General features: G+C 38.8%; 1 protein-coding gene across 3 annotated transcripts in view; it reads left to right on the top strand.

Annotated features, from left to right (window-relative positions):
- The window catches only part of STRN (striatin), a 136,099-nt gene that overhangs the window by 73,211 nt on the left and 45,238 nt on the right, over positions 1-17,650 (top strand). For 2 of the 3 annotated variants that reach the window (XM_032239305.1, XM_032239307.1), the window contains 3 exons: positions 7,999-8,109; positions 10,243-10,329; positions 10,794-10,937. In XM_032239305.1, coding sequence (XP_032095196.1) covers positions 7,999-8,109; positions 10,243-10,329; positions 10,794-10,937 — 342 coding nt within the window. The remainder of the gene's footprint in view (positions 1-7,998; positions 8,110-10,242; positions 10,330-10,793; positions 10,938-17,650) is intronic. The other variant, XM_032239306.1, reaches the window with a different exon arrangement.

Below are 17,650 nucleotides of genomic sequence, written 5' to 3'. Positions count from 1 at the left end.
AGAGAGAGATTGAAAATGAGAGAAATTTTCTCTTGAGATTGAAGGATTTCAATGACTTAATTACCTTACACTCTGTGTACTGCATTTTCCTTGGAGCTTTTCTATTTTTTTTTGGGACAGAGTCTCACTCTGATGCCCAGACTGGAGCGTAGTGGCTTGAACACAGCTCACTACAGCCTCAACCTGCTGGGCTCAAGTGATCACAGGCGTGCACCACCATGCCTGGCAACTTTTTCTGGGTTTTAGTAGAGACAAGGTCTTGCCATGTCACCCACGCTGGTCTCAAAATGGGTTTAAGTGATCCTCCTGCCTTCGTCTCCCAATGTGCTGGGATTACAGATGTGAGCCACCACTCCCAGCCTCCTTGGAGCTTTTCTTTGGGGTCAACTTAAATATGTTGAACTTTAAACTCTGTATGTTTTATTCATTTAAAAAATTAAGTTGGCTGGGTGGCTCAGACCTGTGATCCCAGGACTTTGGGAGTCCAAGGTGGGAGGATTGCTTGAGCCAAGGAGTTCAAGACCAGCCTGGGCAACATTGCAAAATCCTATCTCTACAAAAAAATACAAAAATTAACTGGGCGTGGTGGTGTGTGCCTATAGTCCCTAAAGGATCACTTTAGCTTGGGGAGGCTGAAGTGAGTCTTGATCAAGCCATGAGAGTGAGACCCTGTTTCAAAACAAAACAAAAAAAAAAGGATAGATTTATTTTCAAACTCGTAATTATAGTTCTGCTGATGACCTAATATAACTTCCTATTTTCAAGGTTTTCTTTGAACCCTAAAGCAAAATTTTAAGGATATTTGGTGGCTCACATCTATATGCCATTAATTTGGCAAATTATATTTCAGTACAAATTAATGGCATATAGATGTGATTGTATATAAGACTTAGTTAAAACATACTAAAGTATTAATGAGAAGATATTTGGATTTTTTTGGTTTTTTTTGAGACGGAGTCTTGCTCTGTTGCCCAGGCTGGAATATAGTGGTGTGATTTTTGGCTCACTGCAACCTCTGCTTCCTGGGTTCAAGCAATTCTCATGCCTCAGCCTCCTGAGTAGCTGGGACTACAAGGTGTGCGCCACCACACCCAGCTGATTTTTGTATTTTAGTGGAGACGGGGTTTCACTAAGTTGGCCAGGCTGGTCTCGAACTCCTGACCGACGTCAGGTGATCTGCCTGCCTCAGCTTCCCAAAGTGCTACGATTGCAAGCGTGAGCCACCACGCCCAGCCTTGTATTTACTTTTTTAAAGTTAATGTTATATGTTATTTCTTCCCAGGAGAGGATAGGGATCTGTTAGTTTAGGTCCAACCTTTTCATGATATTTGAACTTGAATTCTCCATATGAATTTTAAAATCATGTCTTCATGTTCCATGAATAACTCAAGATTTGATTTTAGTTTCACATATATGCAAATAATTTGCAGCTCACTGATATTTTTTCAATAGACTGTTCTTCTCAATAAAAAAGATATATATCCCAAATTATACAGATTTCCATATTTATAAATAATATTTTTTGTTTTTTGTTTTTTGTTTTCTTTTTCAACTTTTAGTTTTCGGAGTACTTTTGCAGGCTTGTTACTTGGGTATATTGAATGATGTTGAGGTTTAGGTTATGAAGGATCCTGTTACCCCATGTACTGAGCACAATACCCAACATTTGGTTTTTCAGCCTTTACTGCCCTCCCTGCCTCCCGCCTCTAGTAGTCCCCAAGTGTCTTTGTTGCCGTCTTTATGTCCATGAGTACCTAATTTTTAGCTCCCACTAACAAATGAAAACATACAGTATTTGCTTTTATGTTTTGGTGTTAATTTACTTAGGATAAATATTGATTTCAATACACCTTCAAGAACTAGAACACAGGCTATAAGACTGGAACCCACGTATTACTTCTGTCCAAATGTTACTTAGTGTGTTTTGCTTAAAATGAAGAACTTTTTTACATTTTTAGTTATGCTCATTAGAAATACTAATTAAATCCCTTTTTTTTGGGTATATTTCTTCTCTGAAGGAAAAATAAAAGAATTCTAAAGCCAGAATGAAAAAAGTAAGATAACTTTTTCTTCTCTCAGTCATGTTAAAAATTTTGTGGAAATTTTTCCCCTTCACAAATGCTTGGTCATTATATATAGTGACTGATAAGAAAACTCTCTTAGGTAAGTTCAAGGAAAAGATTTCCTAATGTTTTTAACAAACAAAAATAGATTTTTTTGTAACCTTTTTTTCATCTGAAACATTGTACAATAAAACTAATTTGTGATTACCCCAAGGAAATGTTCTTTCTCTCGCTCTGTCACCAGGCTGGAGTGCAGGGCATGATCTAGGCTCACTGCAACCTCCACCTCTCGGGTTTAAGCAATTCTCCTGCCTCAGCCTCCCCAGTAGCTGGGACTACAGTTGCCTGTCACCGCGCCTGGCTAATATTTATATTTTTAGTAGAGACAGGATTTCACCATGTTGGCCAGATGGTCTCGATCTCTTGACCATGTGAGCAACCGCACCTGGCCGAATCTTATTTTTTTTTTGAGACAGAGTCTTACTCTGTCGCTCAGGCTGGAGCGCAGTGGTGCAATCTTGGCTCACTGCAACCTCCGCCTCCTATGTTCAAGCAATTCTCCTGCCTCAGCCTCCTGAGTAGCTGGGATTACAGGTACCTGGCACAACACCTGGCTAATTTTTGTATTTTAGAAGAGACGGGATTTCACCATGTTGGTCAGGCTGGTCTTGAACTCCTGACCTCAAATGATCCCCCCTTCTCAGCCTCCCAAAGCACTGGGATTACAGGTGTGAGCCACCGGGCCTGGCCCATTAGTTGAAACTTTTAATGACTTTTCTTGTTGAGGTGTTAAGTTACTGTGGGTTGACCGTCTATCCCTGATGTGAAAATCGAAATCTGAAATGCTCCAAATTCTGAAACTTTTTGAGCACTGATGATACTTAAAGAAAATATGGCTGGACGTGGTGGCTCACACCTGTAATCCAAGCACTTTGGAGGCCAAGACGGGCAGATTACCTGAGGTCGGGAGTTCAAGACCAGCCTGACCAACATGGAGAAACCCCGTCTTAAAAATAAATAAATAAATAAATAATGCATTGGAGCATTTTGGATTTTAGATTTTTGGTTTGGAGGGTGCTGAACCAATATGATACAAATATTACAAAATCCAAAATGGTTTGAAATCCAAAATACTTCTAGTCCTAGGTATTTCGGGTAAGGGATAGTCACCTGTAGTGTATTATTTTGCTTTTATATTGGAGCTTCCTTTGAGAGGAAGAAACTGATTATACTTCTAAGTCCAGCTGATTTCTTGCCTTTTGGACTCAGTTGCAAATTACTTTCTAGGACGGTTGGTAGATTCATTTGCCCCAGAATCATTAAAAAATAGCCTTCTGGGCCAGGTGCAGTGGCTCATACCTGTAATCCCAGCACTCTGGGAGGCCGAGGTGGGCAGATCACTTGAGGTCAGGAGTTCGAGACCAGTCTGGTCAACATGGCAAACGCCTGTCTTCAAAAATCAGCCAGGCGTGGTGGCAGGCGCCTGTAATCCCAGCTAGATCACTTGAGGTCAGGAGTTCGAGACCAGTCTGGCCAACATGGCAAACCCCTGTCTTCAAAAATCAGCCAGGCATGGTGGCAGGCGCCTGTAATCCCAGCTACTGTGGAGGCTGAGACAGGAGAATCCCTTGAACCCAGGAGGCAGAGGTTGCAGTGAGCCGAGATTATGCCACTGCACTCCAGCCTGGGTGACAGAGCAAGACTCCGTCTCAAAAAAAAAAAAAGGCATTTTCTGGTGCAGGGATAATATTGACAATAGTATAACCATAGCACACAATAAATTCATCTGCCTTTACTTTTCCTTAAATCATGTAAATTTGCCTTTAACCCTCTAAGATCTTACCTTCAGGGAGTCTGTCATAGTACCAGTGCCACTTCTCTTCCTTTTTTTATGGTAAATACTTGAAGAGTTATCTAAGATAAGTAGTCATTGAAGAATACAATGACTATTTAGTGACTGGCTTTTCTTTCAAGAAAACAAGTCCAGAAACCAAGGGGAAGTTAAAGTGAAACAGGCCTCTATTCTGTCTTACTTCCTACTGAGCTTGTGTATCAAGTTACTCATGTTAGGCAACAAGTCCACCAACATAGCTACATCCACTGTGCTGCACTGGGGTCTTTCTCTGAGGAATCAAACGTTTGCATAGATACAGTTGGTCCTTTTCACTGTGAATCATATTGCAAGGGCACCAGAGATTGGTTTTTCTCCAAGGACAGCTGCACTGTTCCTTGTGTAACTGCCTTTACTTTAATGTATGAGTCATAGCTCCCTATATTATATGATACATGTGTGTACATTTTACCTAGTCTATTATATGAATCACATGAGTGACTCTTCTCACAACTGAGTTGTCTCATTCTTTAGTAGTGTACTGGATAGTTCTGTTAATGAGTATGAGTGAATGGAATATTTCCATTTATTGGAGGTTTCTTTACCAGTATTTTGACCTATATGTTTTAGGATTTTATAATTCAGATTCAAAGGGTTCTCTTTTAACATATTAACAAAACTAGATTGCAAATCTTCTCTAATTGAGTGAACATTTAAGCCATTTTAAGGATTCTCTCCATCTCTCTTATGTACTACCCCCACCCCCCCCCAAAAAAAAAAAAAGGATAATATGCTTAGGTTCAGAATCTGGTTAGATTCTAGCAAAAAAATATTTTACCATACATCTTCCATGATTCCTATTGTTTTTATGAGTCTAATGAGATTGTAAAGCTACATTTTAACTTCAAAAACCTGAAGACGTTCTGGGTACCCAAAAGCCATCCAGTTTAATTTATTATTAAGACCCAATTGATGAAAATTAACATCTTTAATTGTTATGTCTTTCCGGGAAAATAAAGAATGTTTCTACTATTGCTAGGTTATAGTTAAGTATCTAAAAATATTGTTTAAAATTATGCCCTTTTTTTTATGTTTTTTTTTTTTTTTTTTATTAGAGATAGAGTCTTGCTCTGTTGCCCAGGCTGGAGTGCAGTGGTGTGATCTTGGTCACCACAGCCTCTGCCTCCTGGGTTCAAGTGATTCTCCTGCTTCAGCCTCCAGAGTAGCTGGGATTACAGGCATGTGCCACCATGCCTGGCTGATTTTTTTTTTTTTTTTTTTTTAGTAGAGACAGGGTTTCTCCATGTTGGTCAGGCTGGTCTCTAACTCCTGACCTCAGGCGATCCACCTGCCTCAGCCTCCCAAAGTGCTGGGATTACAGGCATGAGCCACTGTGCCTAGCCTAAAATTATTCAATTATTATTATTTTTTTTTTTTTGGGATGGAGTTTCGCTCTTGTTACCCAGGCTGGAGTGCAATGGCGCGATCTCGGCTCACCGCAACCTCCGCCTCCCGGGTTCAGGCAATTCTCCTGCCTCACCCTCCTGAGTCGCTGGGATTACAGGCACGCGCCACCATGCCCAGCTAATTTTTTGTATTTTTAGTAGAGACGGGGTTTCACCATTTTGACCAGGATGGTCTCGATCTCTTGACCTCGTGATCCACCCGCCTCGGCCTCCCAAAGTGCTGGGATTACAGGCTTGAGCCACCGCGCCCGGCCTAAAATTATTCTTAATAGTATTATATTCAGAGGCCCAGTAAACAGTTTTCTAAACTGGATTGAAACTTAAGTTGGTAAAAACAGATTTCTGTTTAATATGATTCATTTCGATTTATTCCCATCATTCATTCAACAAATATTGATCAAGTGCTTTCTATTTGCTGGGTTTTCTAGGTGAAGATCCTTATTCTTCTGGTGCTTACATTCAGCTAAGAGAATATAGTATGTCAGAAGGTGATAAATGCTATGGAAAGTAGAAAAAGTATAGAGTAAGGGAGATGGGGAGAGCTGGGGTCAGTGTGGGGTAGAGAGGACAAGTTACAATTTAAAATAGAGTGGTTAGCTGGGTGTGTGGCTCATGCCTGTAATCCCAGCACTTTGGGAGGCTGAGATGGGAGAATTGCTTGAGGCCAGGAGTTTGAGACCAGCCTGGGCAACATAGTGAGACCTCATCTTTATAAAAAAATTTTTTAAACAATTAGCCAGGCATGGTGGTACATACCTGTAGTAGTTCCAGCTACTTGGGGGGCTGAGATAGGATTGCCTGAGCCCAGATCAAAGCTGCAGTGAGTTGAGACTGTGGCAGTGCACTCCAGCTGCTTTGATAGAATGAGATTCTGCCTCAAAAATAAAATTTTAAATTAAAAACCCATAAAATATAGTGGCCATAGTAGGCCCCATTGAGAAGGTTACAACTGAGTAAAAGACGTGATGAAGAAATTGGCCATATGGTATCTGGGGAAGAAGTGTTCAGAAAGAAGAAATCCAGAGCAAATGCCCTAAAATAGCATCCCTGGCATGCCTGAGAAATTTAAGTGAGCCAGGGTGGCTGGAGCAGGGTGATTCTAGGGAGAATATAGTAAGAAATGACCAGATCATGTTGGGCCATGTAGACCAGTGGTGAGACAGGGAGCCATGGGAGGAATTTGAACAAGAAAGGTGACAATATCTTTTATTTTAAACCATCACTCTGGCTGCTGCATTGAGAATAGACTACATAGGGAAACAAGTGTTGATAATAGGCTTAGGGGAGGGAGAACAATTATTGTAGTAATCCTAGCAAGAGATCATAGTGGTCAGAGAAGTAATATATGTGCTGAGAAGCCAGATTTTGAATATTTGTGAAGGTAGAAAAAATAGTTTTTCCTGATATACTTAATGTGGGGTGAGAAAGAATGGGTTTTGCTCTGAGCAAGTACATGTATGGAGTTGTCATCAGATAAGGTGGGGAACTCTTTAGATGGAACAGACTGGATCGGGAGAGGGGTTGGATGTTCGGTTTGAGGTATCTGTTAGACTTCCTAATGGAAATGTAGAGTGAGCAGTTGAATATATCAGTCTTGGTTTCAAGCTAGCATTCTGAGTTAACATTTAGATAGCATTATATAGTATTTAGATTGTTTTATAGTAAATATAAATCCATAACATTTTTAAAATTTTCTTCTCTTGAAATAGTGACAATTGATTATTGCATTTCTTTACCACTAGCAGCTCAGTTTCCTGTTTTAAGAATTTATAAACTAACACATCATTTAAATTGTAAATTTTAAATGAAGATTGATTAATAAATTTTAACAAATGCTGTGTATTAAGCCTGTAAAATATTAGCATTTATTGATGAACATATGCTAAAAATATAATTCTTTAAAAGATAACTGGCGTTTGTTTTGTACAATTTCTAAGTAATAATTTTCTCTCATTGCATAAATTAATACAAATTTTTTTGTGAGTTAGTCCTAGTGGAATTCTGAAAATGAGAAGTTTTGTTTGTTTGTTTGTTTGTTTGTTTTGAGACAGAGTTTCAGTCTTGTTGCCCAGGCTGGAGTGCAATGGTGCAATCTCGGCTTACTGCAACCTCCGCCTCCCAGGTTCAGACAGTTCTCCTGCCTCAGTCTCCCAAGTAGCTGGGATTACAGGCATGAGCTACCTACCATGCCTGGCTAATTTTTTTTTTTTTTTTTTAGTAGAAACGGGGTTTTACCATGTTGGTCAGGCTGGTCTCGAAATCCTGACGTCATGTGACCCACCTGTGTCAGCCTTCTAAAGTTCTGGGATTACAAGCATGAGCCACTGCACCCGGCCAAGAAGTTCTTGATTGTAAAGTGTTTGGGCTTAATTTACTAAAAATCACTAAAATCTTCCAGGTGTATGTGTCTATGTGTATGTCTCTTTTAAGAGAAACTTTTTATTCTAGGAAATTGCACTGATCATTTCTTCTTAGTCATTATATTTTTTTGTGTGACTTATATATCTAATGAATAAACAATGACTTTTTTTAAGTTAGTGACACTATAAAGAAAATGGTTATATCATTCAGACATATTGACTCAGAGTGTTCAATATTTTATTGAATAAGGCTGTTTCATTTGTTTTACTCTGTTTAGAAAAGGAAGACCAGTGTCTCATGCCTGAAGCCTGGAATGTGGACCAGGGAGTAATTACCAAACTCAAGGAACAATACAAAAAGGAGAGAAAGGGGAAAAAGGGGGTGAAGAGTAAGTGGAAAACATTGTATCTGTAAATCACAAATCTTGCCTCTTTACATCCCCATTTTTTTTTTTTCAATGTTTTCCTAAAACTACTTACTCTTTTTCATTTCTGCTCCTGACCTCTTTCCTTTTCACCTGCTCTCAGGGGTTGAAATTAAATGATAAGCTATTTGATGCTGAACTTAAAACAACCCACATGTACTTATAGAATCATATATACTGTATCCCAATAATAAATCCAGAGCCTCATGAGAGTGTTGGGCTATGTATTCAAACACAGTGATAATTTGGTTTTTTAAAAGTACCTGTGCTTAATTATAACAGTGATTTTTTTTTTTCAATGACAATTTATAATTCATTTCGTGTGACCCTCTGGCAATCCACCAAAATTATTGCTTACAATTTTAGACATTGGTGACAGAAAGAAAGTTAATTTCTACCCCTGAATATTCTATGTGTTCATAACATGCATTTCATTTGCTCATACCACTATATGCTATACAGGGCACAGAGTCAAACATACAACTTTAAAAAATATTTATTTTCTTTTTGAACATTTTGGGCCAATTTCATTTATAACATTATTACCAATTACTTTTTTTCCTTTTCAATAAAATACGTGCCACATCAAAAACAAAAGCCAAAAGGAAATTTCTAGCCCTGTGAATCATATATGTTTAATTATTTCATTATGCAAATTGTTTAGCAATGAATCTAGTTAAGAATGTAAAATGGAAATACAAAAGCTTGCAAATCATTCCAGAAAACAATCTAAAACAATCTTCTGAGAGGGGCAAGGCTAAACTACCTCCTTGTGTTTCTATCCTCGTTGACGATATGAACTTGGGCCTCACTTTTATGGCAATAAGAATTTAATTCTTTGAGATATTAAGGTAGTATAAAGTGAGATTAAAATCTAACTTAGCGAGAAATGTATTTTAAAGTTGCAAAAGACTGGAAAGATATATATTTTTTTCTCTGTCTGTAGTGATGCTAAGGCTTATTAAAGACGAGTCATTCCTGTTAGGACATTCTTTTAAACTTAAAACATTACTTAAAAGCATTTAAGCCTTTATTTAAAATATCTTAGAATTTACCAGTGTTTAGCTTGATTTGATAAAAAGCCAGTGTCTGTTATTGATGTTACATAATATCAGTCATTACATCCTGAGAGATGATGATGTTTAATGCTATCTCAGTCAGTATAGATAAATCAATGAGAAAGATTAATATTAAAACACAAGCACATTTTGTACCTTTTAGCCAAATATACTTACTGATAGACAATTTAATCTTAAAAAGCATAGGGAAATGATTTGTCATGGCTTTTGAGAGTCATGACAAAAAACCAGTTAAACTGAAATTTTGAGGAAAATTTGGATATCTTATGTGATAAATAGTTTCCAGATTAACTTAATGTTGATATATTTCTTTAGGCCATTATGCTACAAAAATGAATGTCTTGAAATATAAAAGATCTTTCAGTTGGAAAGGTAGCCAGGACTTATGCACAATCCATCTACTTTTCCATTGATTATTCAGTTCTTGTCAAATATCAGGGCATTGCTGTAGTTGGAATTTAGCACTTAACTGAAACTGCACCATTTGACTGGAACAATATTCCTACTAATAGAAGCAACTGGATTTCTTAAATCGGGGGATTTGTGTTCAGACATCTAGCACGTGATTTTTTTAGTATGGTGAAGAAAAATGACACTGTAAGGGAGTGATTTTAACATCTTTCACTGAAGACAGGGAGTACACATTTCAGCACATTTTGTTTAATGTCTTCTGTACATGTTATCTTGATAAAATAGCAGTCTTGGAACAAGTAAAAACTTAGGATAAAAATAGAACCAAAGCCATGCTTTGAATTGGTATATAAAGCACTGACTTATAAACCACTATAAAGTTTTTTTTTAATTGAACTAGTACTCATTTGAAAAGTTTGAGTCTTTTCAATGTGGTCTAGTAGAGATATTTCCAGTCAAATCATGTACTCCAATCATACTATCTTGAAATACATTTCTAGGCATTAGTTAAAATTGCTTAAAAATAGTTGTATTCTTTGCTGGTATAGGAAAAAACCGTAACAGACTATGGGTAAGATTTTCCCATTCTTAATTAAACTTATAACAGGAAAAACTACCGAAGATCTGTTTCAGCCTCTATCCTATATAAAACAGTCAAAACAGGGATGTGGGAGAATGAAGAATCAAAGTTCAGGTAAGTAATGGGTAGGGCATGAGACTTCACCTCGGGTACCATAGCTTGAGGATGTAAGGCAATTAATGCAAGTTAATTTAAACAAACAAACAAACAGGGATGTTATTGTTTAATTCAGTGTACAGTAGGCTCACAGTCTATATCTGGCTACATTTAGAGCAATATACAGTAATTTGATTAAAGAATGTTATTTTTAATGGTCTAACTGGACACACATTTTTTTAAATGTAAATAGTGATGTTATCCCATTTGCTTTATTTAAAAATATGTAAAGTATAATTCTTTTCAAGAAATAAACTTTTACAATAATTTGAAAATTTGAAAATAATTCTTATTAATCTAGTAGAATATTTTTAAAGGTAAATATTTACAATGGAAAATAAGGCTTATGATGCTATTTTGATGTAGTTAGATAATTCTCTTTTCTCTTTTTTGTCTTCCCCCACCCCACCTTTTTTGGCTAGGGCCCAATAGGTCAAAACTACAAGATATGCTTGCTAATTTGAGAGATGTTGATGAACTTCCTTCATTGCAGCCATCTGTGGGTTCACCTTCCAGACCCAGCAGCTCCAGGCTTCCCGAACATGAAATTAATAGGGCAGATGAAGGTAAGTATTTAAGATACTCTGGAGCACAAAAAGCATTTGGATGTATATCTTTAAATTCATTCATTAGAAAGGACTTTCCTATCAGAGAGAATTTTAATCTGCAGATATTTGGTCTGCATAGTTTTCCCCAGCTGCAAGCTTTCTTACTTTCAAGGGAGTTTGAGTCCAACTTTAATCTTCAAGACTTGAGAAGGTGCATATACTTGAAAACCAACTCTAAATTCTGATTTAAAATATCCACTAGCTCCACTGATGCCCATGGTTCTATATATACCATTCCAACATTGGGAAAATTAAGTCTATAAATCAGTAGTAAATGTTTACCTTGAAACTCATATAAATATTTTATTTAAGTAATTTATTAATGGTAATTGAAAAAGGGGATAAAGTCACCTAAAAGCCTAGTCACATAATCTACTACTTTAACTTGTTCCCTTTCAGTCCTGATTCACATGCATAGACTTTTTTTTTTTGAGATGGAGTCTCACTCTATTGCCCAGGCTGGAGTGCAGTGGGGCGATCTTGCCTCACTACAACCTCTACCTCCTGGGTTCAAGCGATTCTCTTGCCTCAGCCTCTCGAGTAGCTGAGATTACAGGCACCTGCCACCATGCCTAGCTAGTTTTTTTGTATTTTTAATAGAGATGAGGTTTTGCTCTGTTAGCCAGGGTGGTCTTGAACTCCTGACTTCAAGTGATCTACCCACCTCAGCCTCCCAAAGTGCTGGGATTACAGGCATGAGCCAACGCGCCTGGCCGTAAATACAGTTCTTTCTTTTAGACACAAGGTCTGATTTATCTATTTATAAATGTATAAAATGCTTATATGTGGAAATTGATTTTAAAATACATATTTAAGCTGAGCATGATGGTTCCTTGGAAGGCTGAGGTAGGAGGATCACTTGAGCTCAGGAGTTTTGTTTTTTTGTTTTTTGTTTTTGAGACAGGCTGTTACTCACGTTAGAGTGCAGTGGCCCAATTACAGCTCACCGCAACTTCGACCTCTCAGACTCAGGTGATCCTTCCAGCTCAGCCTCCCAAGTAGCTGGGACTATAGGCATGTGCCACAACACCTGGCTAATTTTTTTTTTTTTCCCATTTATTTATTTTATTGCATTTTAGGTTTTGGGGTACATGTGAAGAACATGCAAAATTGTTGCATAGGAACATACGTGGCAGTGTGATTTGCTGCCTTCCTCCCCATCACCTACATCTGGCATTTCTCCCCCTGCTATCCCGCCCCAGCTCCCCACCCCCACCGTCCCTCCCCTATTTCCCCCCAACTGACCCCAGTGTGTAGTGCTCCCCTCCCTGTGTCCATGTGCTCTCATCGTTCAACACCCGCCTATGAGTGAGAACATGCGGTGTTTGATCTTCTGCTCCTCTGTCAGTTTGCTGAGAATGATGGTTTCCAGGTTCATCCACGTCCCCACAAAGGACCCAAACTCATCGTTTTTGATGGCTGCATAATATTCCATGGTGTATATGTGCCACATTTTCCCTATCCAGTCTATCGTCGATGGGCATTTGGGTTGGTTCCAGGTCCTTGCTATTGTAAACAGTGCTGCAATGAACATTCGTGTACACGTGTCCTTATAGTAGAATGATTTGTAATCCTTTGGATATATACCCAGTAATGGGATTGCTGGGTCAAATGGAATTTCTATTTCTATGTCCTTGAGGAATCGCCACACTGTCTTCCACAATGGTTGAACTAATTTACACTCCCACCAACAGTGCAAAAGTGTTCCTACTTCTCCACATCCTCTCCAGCATCTGCTGTCTCCAGATTTTTTAATGTTCGCCATTCTTACCGGCGTGAGATGGTATCTCAATGTAGTTTTGATTTGCATTTCTCTTATGACCAGTGATGATGAGCATTTTTTCATATGTTTGTTGGCCTCACGTATGTCTTCTTTTGTAAAGTGTCTGTTCATATCCTTTGCCCACTTTTGAATGGGCTTGTTAGTTTTTTTCTTGTAAATCTGTTTTAGTTCTTTGTAAATTTTGGATATCAGCCCTTTGTCAGATGGGTAAACTGCAAAAATTTTTTCCCAATCTGTTGGTTGCCGATTCACTCTAATGATTGTTTCTTTTGCTGTGCAGAAGCTGTGGAGTTTGATTAGGTCCCATTTGTCTATTTTGGCTTTTGTTGTCAATGCTTTTGGTGTTTTGGTCATGAAGTCCTTGCCTACACCTACGTCCTGAATGGTTTTGCCTAGATTTTCTTCTAGGGTTTTTATGGTGTTAGGTCTTATGTTTAAGTCTTTAATCCATCTGGAGTTAATTTTCGTGTAAGGTGTTAGGAAGGGGTCCAGTTTCTGCTTTCTGCACATGGCTAGCCAGCTTTCCCAACACCATTTATTGAAGAGGGAATCCTTTCCCCATTGCTTGTTTTTGTCTGGTTTGTCAAAGATCAGATGGTTGTAGATATGTTGTGTTGCCTCCGAGACCTCTGTTCTGTTCCATTGGTCTATATCTCTGTTTTGGTACCAATACCATGCTGTTTTGATTACTGTAGCCTTGTAGTATAGTTTGAAGTCTGGTAGTGTGATGCCCCCTGCTTTGTTCTTTTTGCTTAGAATTGACTTGGCTATGCGGGCTCTCTTTTGGTTCCATATGAAGTTTAAGGTGGTTTTTTCCAGTTCTGCAAAGAAGGTCATTGGTAGCTTGATGGGGATAGCATTGAATCTGTAAATTACTTTGGGCAGTATGGCCATTTTCACGATATTGATTCTTCCTAACCATGAACATGGAATGTTTCTCCATCTGTTTGTGTCCTCTCTTATTTCGTTGAGCAGTGGCTTGTAGTTCTCCTTGAAGAGGTCCTTTACATTCCTTGTTAGTTGTATTCCTAGGTATTTTATTCTCTTTGTGGCAATTGTGAATGGAAGTTTGTTCTTGATTTGGCTCTCTTTAAGTCTGTTATTGGTGTATAGGAATGCATGTGATTTTTGCACATTGATTTTGTATCCTGAGACTTTGCTGAACTTGCTTATCAGTTTCAGGAGGTTTGGGGCTGAGACGATGGGGTCTTCTAGATATACAATCATGTCGTCTGCAAATAAAGACAATTTGACTTCCTCCTTACCTATTTGAATGCCCTTTATTTCTTTTTCTTGCCTGATTGCTCTGGCTAGAACTTCTAATACTATATTGAATAGCAGTGGTGAGAGCGGGCATCCTTGTCTGGTGCCACATTTCAAGGGGAATGCTTCCAGTTTTTGCCCATTCAGTATGATATTGGCTGTTGGTTTGTCATAAATAGCTTTTATTATATTGAGATAAGTTCCATCGATACCTAGCTTATTGAGGGTTTTTAGCATAAAGGGCTGTTGAATTTTGTCAAAGGCCTTCTCTGCATCAATTGAGATAATCATGTGGTTTTTGTCTTTGGTTCTGTTTATGTGGTGAATTACGTTTATAGACTTGCGTATGTTGAACCAGCCTTGCATCCCCGGGATGAAGCCTACTTGATCATGGTGGATAAGCTTTTTGATGTGCTGTTGCAATCGGCTTGTCAGTATTTTATTGAAGATTTTTGCATCTATGTTCATCATGGATATTGGCCTGTAGTTTTCTTTTCTTGTTGAGTCTCTGCCGGGTTTTGGAATCAGGATGATGTTGGTGTCATAAAATGATTTGGGAAGAATTCCCTCTTTTTGTATTGTATGGAATAGTTTCAGAAGAAATGGTACCAGCTCCTCTTTGTATGTCTGGTAGAATTCAGCTGTGAACCCATCTGGACCTGGGCTTTTTTTGGGTGGTAAGCTCTTAATTGCTGCCTCAACTTCAGACCTTGTTATGGGTCTGTTCAGGGTTTCGGCTTCTTCCTGGTTTAGGCTTGGCAGGAGGCAAGTGTCCAGGAATTTATCCATTTCTTCCAGGTTTATTAGTTTGTGTGCATAGAGTTGTTTGTAATAATCTCTGATGATGGTTTGAATTTCTGTGGAATCTGTGGTGATATCCCCTTTATCGTTTTTTATTGCATCAATTTGGTTATTCTCTCTTTTCTTTTTTATTAATCTGGCTAGTGGTCTGTCTATTTTGTTGATCTTTTCAAAAAACCAGCTCCTGGATTTATTGATTTTTTGAAGGGTTTTTTGTGTCTCTATCTCCTTCAGTTCTGCTCTGATCTTAGCTATTTCTTGTCTTCTGCTAGACTTTGAGTTTTTTTGATCTTGCTCCTCTAACTCTTTCAGTTTTGACGATAGGGTGTCAATTTTTGATCTCTCCTTGCTTCTCATGTGGGCACTTATTGCTATATATTTTCCTCTAGAGACTGCTTTAAATGTGTCCCAGAGATTCTGGTATGTTGTGTCTTCATTCTCGTTGGTTTCGAAGAACATCTTTATTTCTGCCTTCATTTCATTGTTTATCCAGTCAACATTCAAGAGCAAGTTGTTCAGTTTCCATGAAGCTGTGCGGTTCTGAGTTAGTTTTTGAATTCTGAATTCTAACTTGATTGCACTGTGGTCTGAGAGACTGTTTGTTATGATTTCCATTCTTTTGCATTTGCTGAGGAGTGATTTACTCCCAATTATGTGGTCAATTTTAGAGTAGGTGTGATGTGGTGCTGAGAAGAATGTATATTCTGTGGCTTTGGGGTGGAGAGTTCTGTAAATGTCTATTAGGTTTGCTTGGTCCAGGTCTGAGTTCAAGTCCTGGATATCCTTGTTAATTTTCTGTCTGGTTGATCTGTCTAATGTTGACAATGGGGTGTTAAAGTCTCCCACTATTATTGTGTGGGAGTCTATGTCTCTTTGTAAGTCATTAAGAACTTGCCTTATGTATCTGGGTGCTCCTGTATTGGGTGCATATATATTTAGGATCGTTAGCTCTTCTTGTTGCATTGATCCTTTTACCATTATGTAATGTCCCTGTTTGTCTCTTATGATCTTTGTTGCTTTAAAGTCTAATTTATCAGAGATGAGAATTGCAACTCCTGCTTTTTTTTGCTCTCCATTTGCTTGGTAAATCTTCCTCCATCCCTTTATTTTGAGCCTTTGTGTATCCTTGCATGTGAGATGGGTTTCCTGGATACAGCACACCGATGGGTTTTGTCTTTTTATCCAATTTGCCAGTCTGTGTCTTTTGATTGGGACATTTAGTCCATTTACATTTAGGGTTAATATTGTTATGTGTGAATTTGATACTGCCATTTTGGTGCTAGCTGGCTGTTTTGCCCTTTAGTTGAGCTGGTACTTGTTATTCCTTTATATGTGTAGAGCCTCTTTCAGGAGCTCTTATAGAGCTGGCCTGGTGGTGACGAAATCTCTGAGTACTTGCATGTTCCCAAAGGATTTTATTTTTCCTTCACTTATGAAGCTTAGTTTGGCTGGATAGGAGATTCTGGGTTGAAAGTTCTTTTCTTTAAGGATGTTGAATATTGGCCCCCATTCTCTTCTGGCTTGTAGGGTTTCTGGTGAGAGATCTGCTGTGAGTCTGATAGGCTTCCCTTTATGGGTAACCCGACCTTTCTCTCTGGCTGCCCTTAGTATTTTCTCCTTCATTTCGACCCTGGTGAATCTGACGATTATGTGCCTTGGGGTTGCTCTTCTTGACGAATATCTTTGTGGTGTTCTCTGTATTTCCTGGACTTGAATGTTTGCCTGCCTTGCTAGGTTGGGGAAGTTTTCCTGGATAATTTCCTGAAGAGTATTTTCCAGCTTGGATTCATTCTCTTCATCACATTCGGGTACGCCTATCAAACGTAGATTAGGTCTTTTCACATAGTCCCACATTTCTTGGAGACTTTGTTCATTCCTTTTTACCCTTTTTTCTCCAGTCTTGCCTTCCCGTTTTATTTCATTGAGTTGATCTTCGACCTCTGATATCCTTTCTTCTGCTTGGTCCATTCGGCTGTTGATACTTGTGCATGCTTCACGAAGTTCTCGTGTTGCGTTTTTCAGCTCCATCAATTCATTTTTATTCCTTTCTATTTTGTCCATTCTTGTTAGCATTTCGTCAAATCTTTTTTGAAGGTTCTTAGTTTCTTGGCATTTGGTTAGAACATGTTCTTTAAGTTCACAGAAGTTTCTTACTACCCACCTTCTGAAGTCTGATTCTGTCATTTCATCACACTCGTTCTCCATCCAACCTTGTTCCCTTGCTGGTGAGGAGTTGTGATCCCTTTTTTGGAGGAGAGGTGTTCTGGTTTCGCGTGTTTTCATCCTTTTTGCGCCGGTTTCTTCCCATCTTTAAGGATTTATCCACCTGTCGACTTTGTAGTTGCTGGCTTTCAGATTGGGTCTCAAATATTTCAGATTGACGTTCTGTTTGTTGATGGTGAGGTTATTTCTGTTTCTTGGTTTTCCTTCTGACAGTCTGGCCCCCCTGCTGTAGGTCTGCTGAGGTTCACTCCAGGCCCTGCTTGCCTGGGGTTCACCTGCAGCAGCTGCTGAACAGCAAGGGTTGTTACCAGTTTTCTTCTTCTGCTATCTTTGTCCCAGAAGGATACCCGCCTAGTGTCAACCTGATCTCTCTTTTATGAGGTGTCTTTTTGGATATATAGGGGTCAGGGAGCTGCTTGAGGAGATGGTCTCTTCTTTATAGGAGCTCAAATGGTGAGCTGCGAGCTCTGTTGTTGTTCATTCAGAGCTGCTAGGCAGGTACTTTTAGGTCTACTGCAGCAGAACTCATAAACTGCTTTTTGTTCCCAGGTGCTCTGTCCCAGGGATTTAGGGCTTTATTTATGAGTTTCCGTTATGCTGC

Source organism: Sapajus apella, unplaced genomic scaffold (assembly GCF_009761245.1).
Source record: "Sapajus apella isolate SASKATOON/1434 unplaced genomic scaffold, GSC_monkey_1.0 scaffold44, whole genome shotgun sequence".
Lineage (NCBI taxonomy): Eukaryota > Metazoa > Chordata > Mammalia > Primates > Cebidae > Sapajus > Sapajus apella.
This window is presented reverse-complemented; position numbering and strand designations above follow the sequence as displayed.